At 52.4% G+C, this 16,063-nt stretch overlaps 1 protein-coding gene across 1 annotated transcript in view; it reads left to right on the top strand.

Annotated features, from left to right (window-relative positions):
* ASTN2 (astrotactin 2) overlaps positions 1-16,063 on the top strand; it is a 261,684-nt gene that overhangs the window by 134,777 nt on the left and 110,844 nt on the right. Inside the window, exons 12-13 of the mRNA XM_003642274.6 lie at positions 8,162-8,328; positions 9,693-9,881. Of these exons, the coding sequence (XP_003642322.5) occupies positions 8,162-8,328; positions 9,693-9,881 (356 nt within the window). The remainder of the gene's footprint in view (positions 1-8,161; positions 8,329-9,692; positions 9,882-16,063) is intronic.

The raw sequence follows: 16,063 nt of genomic DNA, 5'->3' as shown, positions 1-16,063 counted from the left end.
GTAGCAGAAGGGACATCACCCGCCGTCCCAGCCCTGGCTCTGCAGGCTCAGCCCGTCCCCCCGCCGAGGCAGGAGTTAAGTGTCTCTTTATTTATTGAAGATGTTTATACACGGCAGCAGCCTGGAAAGGTCAGACTGGAGTGGTGCCGTCTCCAGGGCGGCATTTTCATTATCCCCTTCTCCAATTGCTTGTTAAGGCCATTTAGCACGACAGCCTGATGTGTCACCGGCAGCGCCCGGCCCCGCAGCGCCCGCTGTCTCCTCCTTCCTATTCCTCTCCCTTTCCTGCTTTCTTTTCCCATCGTGGTTTTCTTTTGTTCTGGCCCTTACCAGGGAGGGGCTCCGTTTCTGGCGTATTTTTTTTTTGTTCCTTCTTTCCCCTTTTTTTTTTTTTCACCGTCATTTTGCTCTGCAAACTAATGTGCCTCGCAGACACTGTCAGAAACAATCGGGGCTCTGATTGCCCTGTGCCTCTGGGAAGAGACGCCTCTTTTTAAAAGTCAGGATATATTAAGATAGAAATTGTCAATAAATTACAGGCCCAGCGCTCACCACGGCGGCGCATGGAGCGGCAGAAATTGAAAACAGCCTCACTCAGGGAAAATAGCCCCCCTGGCTTTTGTAATGGCTCAATGAGGCTGGTTTTAAAGGGAACAAAACACATCCAGCAGGAAGGAGGGGAAATCACCTCAAGGTCCATCCTGCTCCCCAGGAGCCCAAGAATTGCAGCACTGCAAGGAAACGTGGCCATTTCCTGGGGGAAAAAGAAGCATAAACCAGTGGTTCCTCCATCCGGGCTCCCTGTGGGCTGCGTTCGTGGCACGGGATGAGGTTGCAGGTGATGGGAGCTGGGTTGGTAACCCAACAGCACCCTCGTGCCCCCTCGGCCATAGTCAGTTGGTGACAGCATCTCTCCAAGGCTGCAGGCTCCCCAGTGCCGGGAGGGATGGGCTCATTTGCTGTACATTTGCAGGAATGTCAGTTAGTTTTAAAGCTGAACTGCCGTGAACTCAATTTGCCAATTTGGTGAGTGCTATGGGCAATATCGAGATGTAATTTAATTAAACTATCCCCTTTTTATAGAGTTCAGGGAGCACTCGCCTGCTAATTTTAGCACTAGGTTTTCTTCAGCTTTACTCTGGACACTGTTTCTCAAATCATGACATGTTGTTAATCTTTACCAGTCAACAGTTTATTAATTTGCTGAGGACCACAGAAGTATATAATCAGTGGTTCATCAATCAAGGCTAAATCCAACAAATGTTCCAGGCAGGTACCGAGCGTAAAATATACATGTGGGCTTGTAAGCAATTAATGCACAGCAGAGCCGGAGCCTAGCAGCTCGACCAGGGAACAGCACAGATCTCAAAGATTTCTTACTCCTTTTATTTATAATCATCATCTGTTACCAGTTCCTTCGTGCCCTTAGCACAGCTTCCAGTAATTCTGCAAGGATGGAGGATGCATTTATCTCGGGGCTTTTAGCAGCACGCTCCCTGCCATTACCCAATTGCTTGGCCTTCAGAGGACGTGGGTAAGTGTCAGGGCAATTGCCTGCAGGTGTCGGTTGAGGCTTTTTGGGTTTCTGAGTGAGACCCAAGCACTTTGTTCCATTAAAGCCCCAGTGCACGGATTTGAGGTTCTGAGCCCACTCCCCACAGGGCTCTTTTCACCTTTCTTGTGGTTTTTTTCTGTTATTTTTCCTTGTACCCAGTAGGTGGCATTCGAGCATAATAGTTTTCTGCAGTTCTTTACTTATCGGAGGCTTTTTATTGCTTGGTTAATTATAAGAAGCATGGGTTGCCACCTTGCTATGACCTTTGTTTGGAGCTGCTATCTGGCGCCTTGCCTCTGAGCCCTGCCTTGCAGAATAACAGAGCAACCCCCAAACTCTGTGTCTGTTTCCATCCCACTTGTCCTTGCTGTACCCAGAGCTGCTGTCAGTCAGGGGAAGTCACAATCACTTCCCAGGAAAACAAAACCCCATTGAGCATCTCTAGACCCAGTGGCTCTGGTCTGCATCATGAGTGCAGCTGTGCAGGCTTCCGGGATCACAGCAAACCAGGAGGAACTGTAGGGGAGGAACAAGGCAGGCTATTTATTGTTGATAGAGGAATATATATTGCTGAGACCTCTTTCCAGCATTCGGTGGGTAGCTGCTCAGCCAGGAGGGAAAGGATGCTGGAGGAGGGAAAGGTCTTGACCCTTGCATGTTGTTCGTTTATAATTTAAGTTGAAAAGCTGTGATTGGACCTGAGGGAATGAAGGGAACACCTGTAATGTGGCTAAAACTCAGGCTTCCCCACCTGTCGCTTGGCTGGGATTTGCTCACAGATGCCATTGCTCCTGTCACTCATCTCTGCCACCCTGGCAAGGTGACCATGTTGGTGTGCGTGCTTCCTGCACCACAGCTCATCAAGCATCATTTCAGGCTGAAGCTCTGCTAGCAGAAAGGTGTTTCTAATATAAGCAGTTTGGCTACAAGCACAATATAAACTGCTCTTCTCCATGGTTATGGGGTCAGCCCATCAGTTAGGAGAACGTTTGGCTCCACAGTGTGCAGAAGGGAGATGGTTTCTTAATTGCATTGTGGCCCACACTGTAACCCCTGTGCTGTGCCTGTCCTGGCCTTTTCAGACATAGAAGGAAGAGGTGTATAATATGGTCCACACAGGTGTATAAGCCTGAGCCCAGCCTGCCTGGAGCTAATCCTCCCCTTTTGCTCCCTTCCACATCAAAATGAAGGGCTGCTCCTCAGCCGCTGCAAAGCACTGCAGAGAAATGGTTTAATTTAAGAGGGTAACCAATTCACAGAGAAGTGGGATTAGAAGCGAGAGAAGAACAGTGGCCTCTCCAGTCTCCTGCTGTCAGCCCAAGTCATCCTGCGGCTTCCTGGGACCAAGGAGAGCATGGGAGCACTTGGAAATGAAGTGAGTGGGGCTGAGAACTGATGTTCCTTGGGGACGTTGGGTGCTGGGAGTTCCAGCCCCAAAAAACTGTGCAGAAATGCCCCACATGCGTGAATTCCAGACTACGTTGGTTCAAAACGTCTCTGTCCTATGTGGGAAAGGGAAGTGTTTCATTCCAACGTTATCATCTGGAGTTTTATGTCATATGTTATATTATCCCAGTGTTCAGCCTGAAATAAAAACAAAATTAAGCAGTGGAAACCAAAACATTTCAACCTTGTCAAAATTAAATGCTTTCCTAATTTCCCAGTGAATTTTGAGATGTAATTGATGGAATCCCATAAAGCACTTAAGCTTCATCAAATCTGCATTTTCTGACAGACAATTGTTCATTGAAAAATAAAAACTCATCCGTCCCTGCCTTAAGAGGCACCTAGCTAATTATGTGGAGATGCACAACACGCAGGGGAGGGAGATGAGGAGGAAACCATTCTCTTCTAATGCCGTTAAAGTTGAGCTGGCTCCTTGAAGCAGAAGATTACTACTTATGCATATTATGGGTGGAAGCAGAAACCCCTGGTGCTGTTGAGATGGAGGCACTGAGGTGAACTGGAGGTCTCTGTGCTGAAAGGAGGTGACTGAGATGATAAAATCCCATCTTTTGTGTTGGCATTTGCAATGGCATTCCATAGAGGTCACCAGTTGGCACTTCTGCCCTCTGCACCACAGCAGACTGTGTTGCTGTTTGTTCTGCTCACATCACACTTGGTTTGAGTCTTGGGCTTTGTCTTGGATCCTTGTCTTTGTCTTGGATCCTGGGCTTTGGTTTGGATCTTGGGTTTTGGTTTGGGTCCTTGGCTTTGCCTTGGCTCTTGGGCTTTGGTTTGGATCCTGGTTTTTGGTTTGTGTCCTTGCCTTTGATTTCTGCCCTTGATTTTGGCGTGTTGCTTTGCGCACAGGCTGTCCCCCTGATGTCAGATAAATCTGTAGTTGAATTTCTGGTCTCCCAAAGGGTTCTGGTAGTGCCAGGCTCCCCTGTGTCATGGGCAGCAAGTGCCCCAGTGGGCAGCAGCTGACAGTGTGCTCCGAAACGTGCTGGCAGGGTGTCTCTTGGGGACACGCCAAGGACGTGAGCTACCACCGCACACGCTTTGGAACCTGCAGAACAGATGGGTCTGATTTTCTGAAGCTAAAATAATGACTGGTGATCTTGAGATGGAAAACGAAGCAGGGAGAAAAGAGTAGGAAGATAATGACTGTTATTTCAGCAAACGGTTGTAATGTTGCCCTCTGGGAAGGATGTTCCCTGCAGCGGGGCTCTGGGGGGGTGAGGACATTGCTGCCCAATGAGGTGATGGATGGAAGGATGGCCCTGGAGAGAAAGGGGCACACAGAGCCCCAGAGGGCCTTCAGATCCAAGGAAATGGAGGCAGTACAAGCCAAAGCTGTCTAAATATATATATGGACACAAAGGAATTTAATGTGTTTGTATCATTTCTGAGCTCCAACAAGCAAATAAAATACATGCCAGTGCATATTTCAGAGCTCATTAAAACACTGGCACTTGCTGGTGCCTCAGCAGTACCTCGGATTAATGGTTTTGTTTCCCACTGGAGAGGTTCTTCAGTGCTGAGGAAGAACGTGTCTAACGAAGGTGAGTTCATTAGTGCCGTTGGACTCTTTCACACCCAGTGCTGGAGCCCCACAGTGCTCTGGGGGGTAGGAGGGAAAGCTGTGACCTCAGGATAATTGTTTGGTGCACCGCCCGTCTGTCTGTCCATCCAGGCAGGAGGATCTGTTCCATTGGTGCTCTGACTACCTGAGCACGTTGTGGATGGGTTTGGCACTGCAAAATAAACTCCCAGTGACCCCACCACCCCCCTGGGTGCAGGACTGGGTCCTCACCTCCATGCCACAGGTACGGGGTTCACAGCTCATATCAAGTTGGGCAGAAGCAAAAGCCTGTGTGGGAGAAGTGCCTGATAAAAAGGCTGCTAATATTGAGAAAACAGAGCAGAATAATAAAAAGCACACTTTACTCTCTACCAAAACACTTTATTAAATATTCTTTTTTTAAATAACAGAGAAGAGGAGCGGAGCTGTGAGCAGGCAGTGCTGGGGCAGAGCTGGCTCCTCTCGGGAGGAACCACGTCGGTAATGAGACATGCGTTTTGTTTCCAGTGACCCCATTGCCCGTCTCACTGCTAATGATCGTTGTAAAAGAGAAAGAAAAGAAAGGGCCCCTGCTCACTAACACAAACAATCCAGATAGATGTTTTCCTAAGCAACAGTCTTGTACGGATTGCAGCAGATGCTGGCTGCCTTTACCTTGGGAAGGGGCTGCCTCGCAGTGCGTCTGCCCTGGCTGAGGATGGGGGCTCTGGTTGGCAGGAGGTGGCTCCGTGGTGTCACACAGGGATGTCCTGTCACATGGTGAGGTCCTACTGGGGTCACAGTGTGGGTCAGGGGGATCCCCTTTGGTTTGAGCCAGGAGTGCAATGGCTTGGGGTCCCCAACAGCACACGTTCCTGCACCCACTGCTGCTCCATGACACCCTGGTGACACCATTCCAAAGGGAACAAAGCACGCTGCTCTGAAAGCCAGGTAAAAATGGCGTTCTTATTCAGCATCTGTGCTCCCTGTGTATGCTTGAAGTCTCTTTTGCTGACAGCAGTGACAAAGAGCAGGACTCGGGGTCTGCCTGGTGCAAACAAGGACAGTGGGCTGATGTCCCTCCGTGTCGTCAGCAGAACGCACACCAAGCTGACCTCAGCTCTGCCTTCCCAAACCCATTGGCAGGAGCTGGGCTGCGGCTTTGTGGCTGTGTGTCACATTCTGTCTGCAGGATCCGTGTTATCTGTGAGAATGCACAAGAAAACAAGAAGCTCAGCTTTCTTTCCAATCCCAAGAGCAATTTTGAGGGTGAACCATCGCCACAGAGAAACCAGCGCATTCATGCATGTGCATCTCAAAGGTCTTTTCCAATCTAAATGGCTCTGTGATTCCTGTAGTGACCCACGTGGATCTGCAGGACACTGGAATTGCATTGGCACAGTGATGTCTTTGTGGCTTTCCAAGGCAGTGGCAAGCTGGAGTCTCTCCCCACCTCCTCTTTCCTCTCTGCAGCCTGGACCAAGCACCACTGCGAGGGTCCTGTTTTTGCTGCTCATATCCCCCTGTGAAGCACGGGCTGACAGGCTGGAGTGGAACCCCTGGTTCCATCATAATCACAGAATCGTTTGAGTTGGAAGAGGCCTTAAAAAGCCATCTGGTCCAACTCCCTGCAGTGAACGGGACACAGCTAGATCAGGGTGCTCAGTGCCTGCGTCGTGAGCCATGCTGATGTAACAAGGGAATCCCTGGAGCTTGTGGGTGCTGGGATGCCTTTGATTCCCTGGAGCCACCAGAAAATCCAATTTCCATGCTGGCTTCCCCAATGGAACGGGGTGGGATGTGTCATCTCTGAGCGCACAGACAGAATTATTGGCTGAGTTACTTATTGATTTTCTAATCATTTTCAGACACAGCCCCCCATCCTGTGTCACTGCCAAGGCAGATCACAAATTGAACTGCAGCTGAATTGATGTGGGATTGATTAAAACTCTCAGTAATTATTGGTTCTCTGCTGCCCAAGCCAGACAAATCAATGTCAGCAATAATAGATATGGTCCTTTATAAGAGCCCACAGCACACAGAGCAAGTGCTGTTTTTGTAAGGAGCGCAGGGAGGCCAGGTTGGTGCACACAGCGTTTTTCTGGGTAGTTCTGACTCTCTCAGCCTGTGGGCAAGAGCAGAGAGACACCCAAATGGGCTCCAGCGTTCTCTGTTCTAACAGCAGGGCATCCTGACTGCAACTCCCAGCCCTGGGGCTGGTTCTCACCCCCCGCGTTGTGCCTGCTTGGTTTGGTTGCTGCCTCCATTTCCTTATCCCCAAAGAGGAGTGCAGCTTTCTGTCCCTGTTAGCAGCTGCTGGACAGCCAGGATGGGGACGGATGCAGGGATGCTTTCGTTTGCACATTTCGTGCTGAGCTATTAGCATGCCTTAATTAATGCATATTAGGATACACAGTTACAAACAGTAGCCAAGCGTGATTCCTAGTGATTAAAAGCTGAACTGGGATATCCCAAGGGATCTCCTCGAGCAGAGCAGGGTGAGGCGGGGAGGGCCCTGCGTGACCCACTAACCCAGTCCCAGGAAAAGAGCCATTACTTTGCCCTGTGGGCAGCGCGGGGTGCAGAGCTCAGCCTGCTGACTTCAGCTCCTGGCAGTTCCCACCAGCAGCCCTGAGGGAAGTGCCGGGTCACACACCTGGCTGGGGAGCGGGGACACAGCCGTGGTGCCGCGCGTCCTGGTGGAGATGTGTCCCTGCCAGTTTGCACAGCTCTCGTTGTACCCCGGGGCTGCAGATGCAGAGGAGCCTGCAGTAGATAAGTATGATGTACACGGAGTCACAACCACACTTATCTCGATCCTGCTTCCCAGGCAGCTCAGCACAGATTGCTCTGAGTATCCTCTCCTCCTTCATATTTATTCCGTATATGCAGCCAGACAGCTTCCTGCTCCCGGCTCTTTGGGAGGGGACAGGAGCTGCCTCCTCCCCAAAGCACTTCCCCCATACCCCATGCCAGCGGATTGCTGCCATTGGCCCTTCCCACGACAGCAAACCCGGGGTGCAGGGGCTCCTGAACTTTTATTAATATGTACAGCGTTTTGCTCACATGGAAAATTGATTTTCTTTTTTAAGCACGAAGCATAGCGGTTTTATAACCTTTCTTCTGCTTGACAGAGGCCATTTATAACCTGCCTTCATCACTACCTGTACAAGCTCCAGTCTAACTCATCTTCAAGAAATTCCATAATGCATTTTTAATTGCGAGCTGTTCCTTGGCAAGATTTATGTCTTTTCTCAAGGACTGGCCTTTTTGTTGTTGTTTGTGCGCCCGCACGTTTGGTGAGAAGGGATAAATAACGGGAGCGGAACAGAAGAGTGCTTTAATCTGGGTGACAATTTATTGATGGCATTTGCTGCCTGCTGGCTTTTATCTTCTGGGACAAGGAAAGCCAGCTGGGGAGCTGAAATGAAAACCCAGAGCCAGGTCCCTGCTTGTGTGGATCGGCACTCCTCCTGCCCTCCTGAGTCGCTGGGGCTGCTGTCCTGTCCTCCCCGCTCCTCCATCGCAGAGTAGTTATGGCCACATCACACGAACACGGGGATCTGGGGGTAACATCACCGTGTCCTCTCTCCCCACAGTGCCCCGAGGACCTCCGGCCCATGAAGGATGGCACCGGCTGCTACGACTACTCCAAAGGCATTGACTGCTCAGACGGCTTCAACGGCGGCTGCGAGCAGCTGTGCCTGCAGCAGACCCTCCCTCTGCCCCACGACCCGTCCTCCAGCACCATCTTCATGTTCTGCGGGTGAGTCCCCCCCCGCTCCCATTTCTCATGGGGGTGCTCTCAGGAGATGGGTGCCCAGCAGGAGAGCTCTTTGCAGAGCTCACTTGCAGCAGGCACCTGCTCTGCCTGCGGGGAAAAGCAAACATGAGCGATGGCAGCGGGGCGAGCAGATGCACCCCACTCGCCTGGTGATGGTATGGTTGGATCTGTGACTCACTGCGAACATACTCAAAAGTCATACATTGCGTGTTGCAGGGGGGGGAAGGTGGAGGACTCGTTTTCTTTTTCCTTTTTTTTCCCTGCTCTTGTGACTGTCTTAAAATAGAGCTTCATCCCTGATTTTGGCCGCGATCCTATAATCCTACACAGTGTAGCGTTTGCTCTCAGGAAAATCTCCCCTGCTGCAGGATGCTCTGAAGGCAGCGCGGTGCTTAGCAGCCTTCCCTCTGCACGGCCGCAGCAGCCGCCATCCATCAGCCACAGCATCCCGCCCCGCTCGGGGCCGTGCATCCATCCCTGTGCCAACAGCTGGCAGCGGCCTCCTCCCTTTCTTCATGGGAGGGATTGGGGTGAAGGAGGGGGAAAAGGGTCTCGTGGGAAGGAGTTTCCCATGGGAGAGTTGGACAGAAGCACGGAGAGAAATGGGAAGGTGATGGTGGCCTTGGGGTGCAGCACAGCTCCCCAAGGAGGAGCTGGCTGTGTCAGAAAGCTGCTGTTTGGTTGTTGGGTTTTTTTTTCCCCCTTTATTTTTCTCTCTTTTATTATTATTGTTTAGCATCACACAGCGGCTGAGTCACCAACAGAAAGCACATTGCCTCTGTCATGCCTGAGAGGGGGCTGGAAAGCCACATGGGCACCACCTCTGCAGGGTCAGGGAGTCTGAGGGCAGGACAGAGCCTCTGAGCAGCGGGCACTGGGACAGGGCTGGCACTTCAGACATCTGTCCCCAAGGACAGAGACCTTTTCTCTTGGTTTGGCACAACCCCTCCTCAAGGCACAGTTGAATCATATCTCTGCTGCTGCCTCAGTTTCCCTCGCTGTGCCTGGGAGGTGAGTGCCTGTCTTACCCACACGGTGCTTGACAGCAGGAGCAAGGAACAAGGGAGCAGCCACACTAGAGCTGCGTCCTTGCAGGAGGGCATTGATGTGAGGAAAAAGGGGAAGCGGCTCCAGATTTGGCTTTGCTCTTGGCTGAGGAGCGTAGGTTCACTGTAGCAGCATCAGAGGGCACTGGGGGCTGTGGGAAAGCGTGGTGTGCTCAGCTCTGCTCTGCAGCATGGAGTGATTCCCAGGGGCTGGGGATGAGATCCAGGTCAGGGTCAGGGATCCAGGGTTGGGGTCTGGATAAGATCAGGGTCCTTCTGATGCAGCTCGTGGTCCTGCAGGTGCGTGGAAGAGTACAAACTGGCCCCTGATGGCAAGTCCTGCCTCATGCTGTCCGACATCTGCGAGGGCCCCAAGTGCCTGAAGTCGGATGCCAAGTTTAACGACACACTCTTTGGGGAGATGCTGCACGGCTACAACAACAGGAGCCAACACGTCAACCAGGGCCAGGTGTTCCAGATGACTTTCAGGTACGGCCCCTCTCTGCTCCTCATCCAGGGGAACAACAAGGTGGGCAGATGGGATCAAGGTGTGGTGGTGCAGGGGCAGCAGCTCTGACACACTGCCCAGCAGATATTTGGGGAGGAGAGCACAAGGGCAGCAAGCTTCCATAGTTTTCCTATTTATTCATCCTTCCTGCATAGGGTTTCCCTGTGCTGGTGGATGCCCCTTTGGCCACGTGCTTTGATGGACTTTTCTCTGCCTTGTTGTCTCTTGAGTGTTGATATATTCCATCTCCACCACATCTTGCAATGAGTTCTGCCATGTAAGCACATATGCCTTGAAAAAGAATTGCCTTTTGCATGTTTTCAGCCTTATGGGAGTGAACTCTGGGAGAAGCTCTGGCAATGGCATAACAAAAAACAACATTGACAAGGTGAAGTGAGATGAGTGTCGCATATCACGGGGTGTCCTCAGGTGGCATCCTTCACTGTCCCTGGAGGACTTCAAGAATGGTGGAGATGTGGCACTGAGGGACGTGGTCAGTGCCATGGTGGGGTGGGTTGGGGTTGGACGTGGGGATCTCAGAGGTCTTTTTGAACCTTTATGGTTCGGTGATGCGGGGTGTTGGGAGAGCAGAGCAGGGCTGCCGTGTGGTTTTCTTCACTTCTACTGAACGTCGCCACATTTTGAGTGGGTGCAAACCTAGGTGGACCTATGAATTTCACAGCACCTGTGCTGAGCAGTGTCAGGAGAGGACTCAGCTGGCAGCGCTCAGCCCATATTCTGCCCAGACCCCACTCTTGTGCAGCATCTGCAGCACACCAGGGTTTGTTCCTTATTCAGGCACTGAGACCTCGTTGCTGCCTGTGATTTCAGCTGAGTTGTGGGTGCTCACCGCCTCTGGCCTTGCTGCTTTGCTGGGCACTCCTTCCCCTGCTGAGTGTGAAAGTCTTCCTAGCTATGAATTCACGCTGAACTCTGCCCTTTTGCTCCGGGGATGGCAGATGAATTACGGGCTCCACCAGCAGCGAGGCGTGCAGAAAGCGGCAGCCAGCAGAGCGCTCGGAGCCAACAGAGCCACAGCCTTTGCTGGAAGTGAGAATTGACAGCACGCGAAGGCAATTTTCCCTGCAGGCTCCTCTCTGCTTTCTTTCCCTCTCTCGTGCTGCAGATCTGTGGGTCCTTCAGAGCAGAGATCTGTGGAACTGAAATGCTTTGTGAGCTCAAAGGTCGAGCGGTTGTGAGGGGTCTGTAAGCTCCTCAAATCAGGGAGCTACTCAGTTTAGATGGGGTAACCCAGCCCCAGCTCGTGCACTGTGGCTCTAGCATACAGGTTTCCTGGTCAGAAAGGGCTCTTGGAGGCGCATCCTTGTTTCTGAAGCTACAAGTCTTGCTTCCAAAGGGCTTCCAGCACCCTGGGGGCAATGAGAAGAGCTCGCCTCCCTGCACACCCGCATCCCTCCACAGCCCGGCGTGCCGGAGGGCTCTGCGGTAGGAGCACCATTACATCATCTCCTAACAAGGGAAGAGAAGGAGGTTAATGGAGAAGAAATTATTAACTAAAAGATGTAATTTGCCTCTGATTTTCATAGATATTCAAGAACCTCTCTGAGCATTAAGACACCAGCTGTTAGAGAAGCCCTTAATTTGGTGCATTTGAAACATAGCAGGAAGCTGCCTAATACCAGGGATTAAAAGCCTGTTTCTGCAAAGTAGGAGCAAGAACCTGCTATCAGAACAAGGGGCTGAGTATTTTAGAGGGATTTATAACCGCCGGGATCCTTTAGCTATGCAGATGTGACAGTCCTCTGAATGGTGTCTGCTTCCCATGTTGCTCCATCTCCAGTGTCTTTAATAAATAGGATATTCTGGATCCGCCCGGAGTGTCAGCGTGGTGCTGGGAGGGAGCCGTAGTGCTGGAGGCAGCGGTGCCTCTCGCAGAGTGTCCTGAGCAACGCCTCTCAGTTACAGCAGCACTTCCATCCCATCAGGGCTGGGTGGTCCCTCGGCCACCCAAGAGCCTGCAGAGATCATAGAAGCACGGAATGGCTTGGGTTGGATGGGACCGTACAGATCGTTGTGTTTCAGATCCCAGGCTGGGGGAGTGCCAATGGCTGTCATTTTGTCTATAGTGGTTGAGTTGCTCAGCAGACCTGTTGGAGAAGCAAGAGTAGAGGTCTCTGCTTGGAGGAGTTCTCCACATCGCTGCTGCTGTAGCTGTTTTATGGCAGGCACTTCTCTTTCCTGGGCACCCTTTTCTATTTTTAGCCTTTTCTTCTCTTTGGCCAGGCGCTGTGCGGTGTTCGTAACTACACAGGATCACAGCTGATCTATTCCAGTCACACCTCTGGCTTTAGCCGGGAGCTCAGCACTGCTCCAACTCACTAAAGATGAGATTAGAGCGATTTTCCCCCCTTTGCCTCCCAGTGGGGCAGAGCCTGAACTCCACACGGTGCCCAAATCACCGGGGGACGATTTTCCAAATGGATTGTTTGTTACTTCCTTATCTGTTTTGTGCCATCTCTTTCCCACAGGGGAATAGAGATTTTTGTTTAAGAGATGTTTGCAGTTTCAGACTGTTGCTTTTATGCCATTAATATGTAGAAAAGCCAAATTACTACCCGCGGAGCAAGCTTTGCTCGCTAGCTTATTGCTGCATGGCAAATGGGATGCTGGAGCCCACGCACCTCGCCCTGCTCCCTGCCTGTTGCAGCTTCTGACTCTTGCCCCAGAGCATCGTCCTGCAATTAAGGAGCATCTCCTGTCCGCCCGTCGTGCCATGGGGGTCCCCCATTGAGCTCCCCAAAGCTTTGATGCATTGAAGTTCCTAGATGATGGGGCAGAGAAGTGACTGAAATGGCTCCAGAGAGGAGGAGGGTGCACGTTTGGTGGCTGCAGCGGGCGGAGGATTGGTGGCGATGCTCCCTTGCTGCTCGATGCAAAAAATAATCCTAAACACTGAGTGCTTTCACATCTTCATAGCCAGGGAGGGTGGCTGTGGGGGACGCAGGGCTGCTGGGCCAAGCTGTGCCATGCCAAGCAGCTTCCTGCAGCTCCATTCCCTCTGCAAACCCAACCACGTACCCTACAGGAACCCTGCATGGAAAACAGAGCTGCACTTCCTCACTGCTGTGGAGAAGGGACAGAGAACCACAGCGTGCCTCAAGCTGGCAGGGACATGAGGGGCTGGCTGGGGGCTGCGGAGGGCTGGGTGCCCATGTCTGTGTGCTGCCAGTCTGCCTCTGCTGCAGAGCCCCACTGCTGCTGCCAGGCAGCACGCCGGGTCGCTGAACTGATGCAGGGAATTGTCGTAATATTGATGGGAGTTTGGCAAGTTAATTTTAAATCTGTCGCTCCTTCCCCTCTCCACTTCTCAGCCTTTAATAAACCAGCAGGGTGTGCTGGCAGCCACACCAGGAGCTGCGTTTGGAGACATCCCCAACACAGGGCTCGCCCAGCACACAGTGCCCACCCGTGGGTGCTATGGGACCAGGCGGACGCTCAGCCACGCACAGCACCATGGCCATGCAGGGACTGGTCTGGCACTGCCCTTTGGGAGCACGTGGCAGCCCCGGAGAGGCCATCCTGCTGCCCTGCAGCACCACAGACATTAAGTGTATAACCAGTTAAATTAACGCTATTGATTTCTTTTTCTCCTCTCTGAAACCTCGGAGTGCAGCAGTTATAATTGTGCTGTTTATTATTCCCGTGCTGGCAAGCTGTGTGCCAGGCAGTGCCTGAGCGCCGTGTTTACCCATTACCCTTCAGGCCGGGATAACAGATAGATCTCTTTTCCAGTGGCTGCCTCCCATTTCATTCCTCTTTTTATTATTTGTTGCTGCAATTCCATTACCTGTTCACACTCTGAAGCCTGAGACATGCTGGTTGGAAGCAACGGTGCCTCTCCAAGGCAGGTTAATGCCTCAGGCCTCGCTCCTATGGAGCTGAACCACGCCATCCCAGCCAGAGCGGGCAGTGGGGCTGTAGGGCTTTGGCAGCTTTGTGAGGCTGAGGTGGGATGCAGTGCTCTGCTCTGTGCCCCACTGCCCGCTCCCAGCTGCACACAGGGTGCAGTGGTCAGGATTGGAACAGGGAGTGGTGGGGTCACCGTCCACGGAGGTGTTGCAGAACAGTGGAGATGTGGCACTGAGGGATGTGTCAGTGGGCATGGCGGGGTGGGGTTGGATTTGGGGAGCTGAGAGATGTTTTCCATCCTTACTGGTTCTGTGGTTCTGTGTCTGAGACTCACTGCAGGAGCATCCCCACCTGCCACTGTGCCACTCGCTGTCACATGTGGTGGCATTGCTACCCCCATAGGGGTCCCTTGTTTTCCACCCCTCACCCTATTGCAGATATCCCAGCCGCTCTCCTGTGTCCATCCAGCCCTTTTCAGAGCCTGTAACGATAGCACATAGACACATCTTATGTATTTTGAGTGCGTCTGCACTCAGGAGGATAAGCACTGAGATTTAGTCAAGTTCAGGCTATAAATGACTAATGCAATTAGCACAGCACCCCATCAGTTAGCTTACTATTGCATCCTGCGTGCATCAGCCCCACTCCATTTCAAAGTTTGCATCCCACAGAGCAGAAGAACAGATTGTGCTGCTCGGAGCTGGTGTTTCCAGCAGTCTGCAGCCACATGTTTTCACACGGGGTTGTTAGCATTTTTTTTTATCATTGTAGCCAAACAAAAGCGAGCCTCGTGCAAATGATACCCTATGGACAACGCAGGGGGCTGGGCAGGAGGGAGTGAATTGTTTTTAAACAATACTGATTGAGATGTCAGCAATAGGTGTGGCTTATGTACTGCTGCTTTTCAGACTCATTCTGCACCTGGTGGGAATGGGGCTTGAGTAGTGGGGTGGATCAACTCTGGGGAACGTGGGCATGGCTGACGCAGCTCCTGCTGCCACACTGCCTCTCTGGGCATGTCCCTGAGCTGCTCTGCTGTGTCCCACCCTATGCCAGTAGCAGTTGAACCCAGCACAGTGCCTGTTTGCTGTTTGGCCATTGCTGGTGGAGCCCGCGCTGCAGCTCATGCCTGGCTGCCATCAGAGCCGCCTCTCCTGAGGGGTGCCAGGGAGCTGCTGCCACCCCGCTCCCCTCGGCCCTGCAGCACGTCTGTGTCTGTGCAGATGTTTGTATTATCTGCAGCCGATGAAAATATTCATTATCTTGTTAGCTGCTGCAGCGAAGGAAGTTGAGATTTGCATTTTCACAGCTCATCACGCAGCGCAGAGCAGAGCCTGTCACCCACCAGCAGCACTAATTGGGCAGGAGCCCTCCTGCTGCCCCTGCCCATAGGCAGCACGGCCAGGGCAGCTCCAAGAGAGGGGCTGGAAGAAGGCCGTGTGCTGGATGGGTACTCAGTGCAAAGTCCTGGATGAGGAAAGGGTCAGAATGGAAGAGAAGGGGTACAAACCCATACAGGAGGGAAGAGACCCCAGGGCACCCTCCTGGTGCTGGCACTGCCATCCTGAGCTGCTGCAGCACCTGGAGGTCCCCTCTCACAGTGGGGAGCAGCCTTGGGTATGGCCTCGCTGACCTGTTGGCTTTCCCATTGCTGACTTTTATGATGCTAATTATAGCTGGTGTTATTGCATAGTTAATCTGCGTTCTGAAGAGATAGGGTGGAGCTTGGTTTTACAATAATAACAGCTCAGATTCATAGAGTGCAGTCCGTCCCAGGGGGTCCTTGCTGGCTTTATAGCCTTACAGCGGTGCAGAGAGGAATCGCTCCTCTCCTCCCTGCTCTGACATAGGACACAGCTGCTCCTGGGTGTGGGGCAGCCATATAGCTTTGAGCTGTGATAGCTGAGGCTCCCAGCACGCTGTGTGCAGCTCCTTGGCAGCCATGGATGAGACACATCCCAGAGCAGGCTCCTGCTTGCACTGTGGACACTGCTGCAGCTGCACCTCTACTCTTCATCAGTGCCAGCACATCGCTGGAGCTTCCCCACACAGGGACTACATCAGCCCACTGTGGCCTTGGCACTGTGGCTCCTGGCTGCAGGCAGTGCATGCGGTGGCATGGGGACATGTGAGTTGAGCCAAGCTGAGCCGTGCCTGCTTCCTGCCAGCAGCATAGTGAACCCAGCTCCTCATCCCCAGCCTCCAGCGATGCTTATGTGTGTGCATGCAGCCTCCCGTGGGCTGCTGAGCTCTATAACCATTTCCTTCAGACAGGGGCTCGGGGTATTTGTGC

The sequence above is a fragment of the Gallus gallus genome, chromosome 17, assembly GCF_016699485.2.
Source record: "Gallus gallus isolate bGalGal1 chromosome 17, bGalGal1.mat.broiler.GRCg7b, whole genome shotgun sequence".
NCBI classification, from domain to species: Eukaryota; Metazoa; Chordata; class Aves; order Galliformes; family Phasianidae; genus Gallus; species Gallus gallus.
The sequence above is the reverse complement of the archived record's forward strand: the minus strand, read 5'-3'. Positions and strand labels throughout refer to the sequence as shown.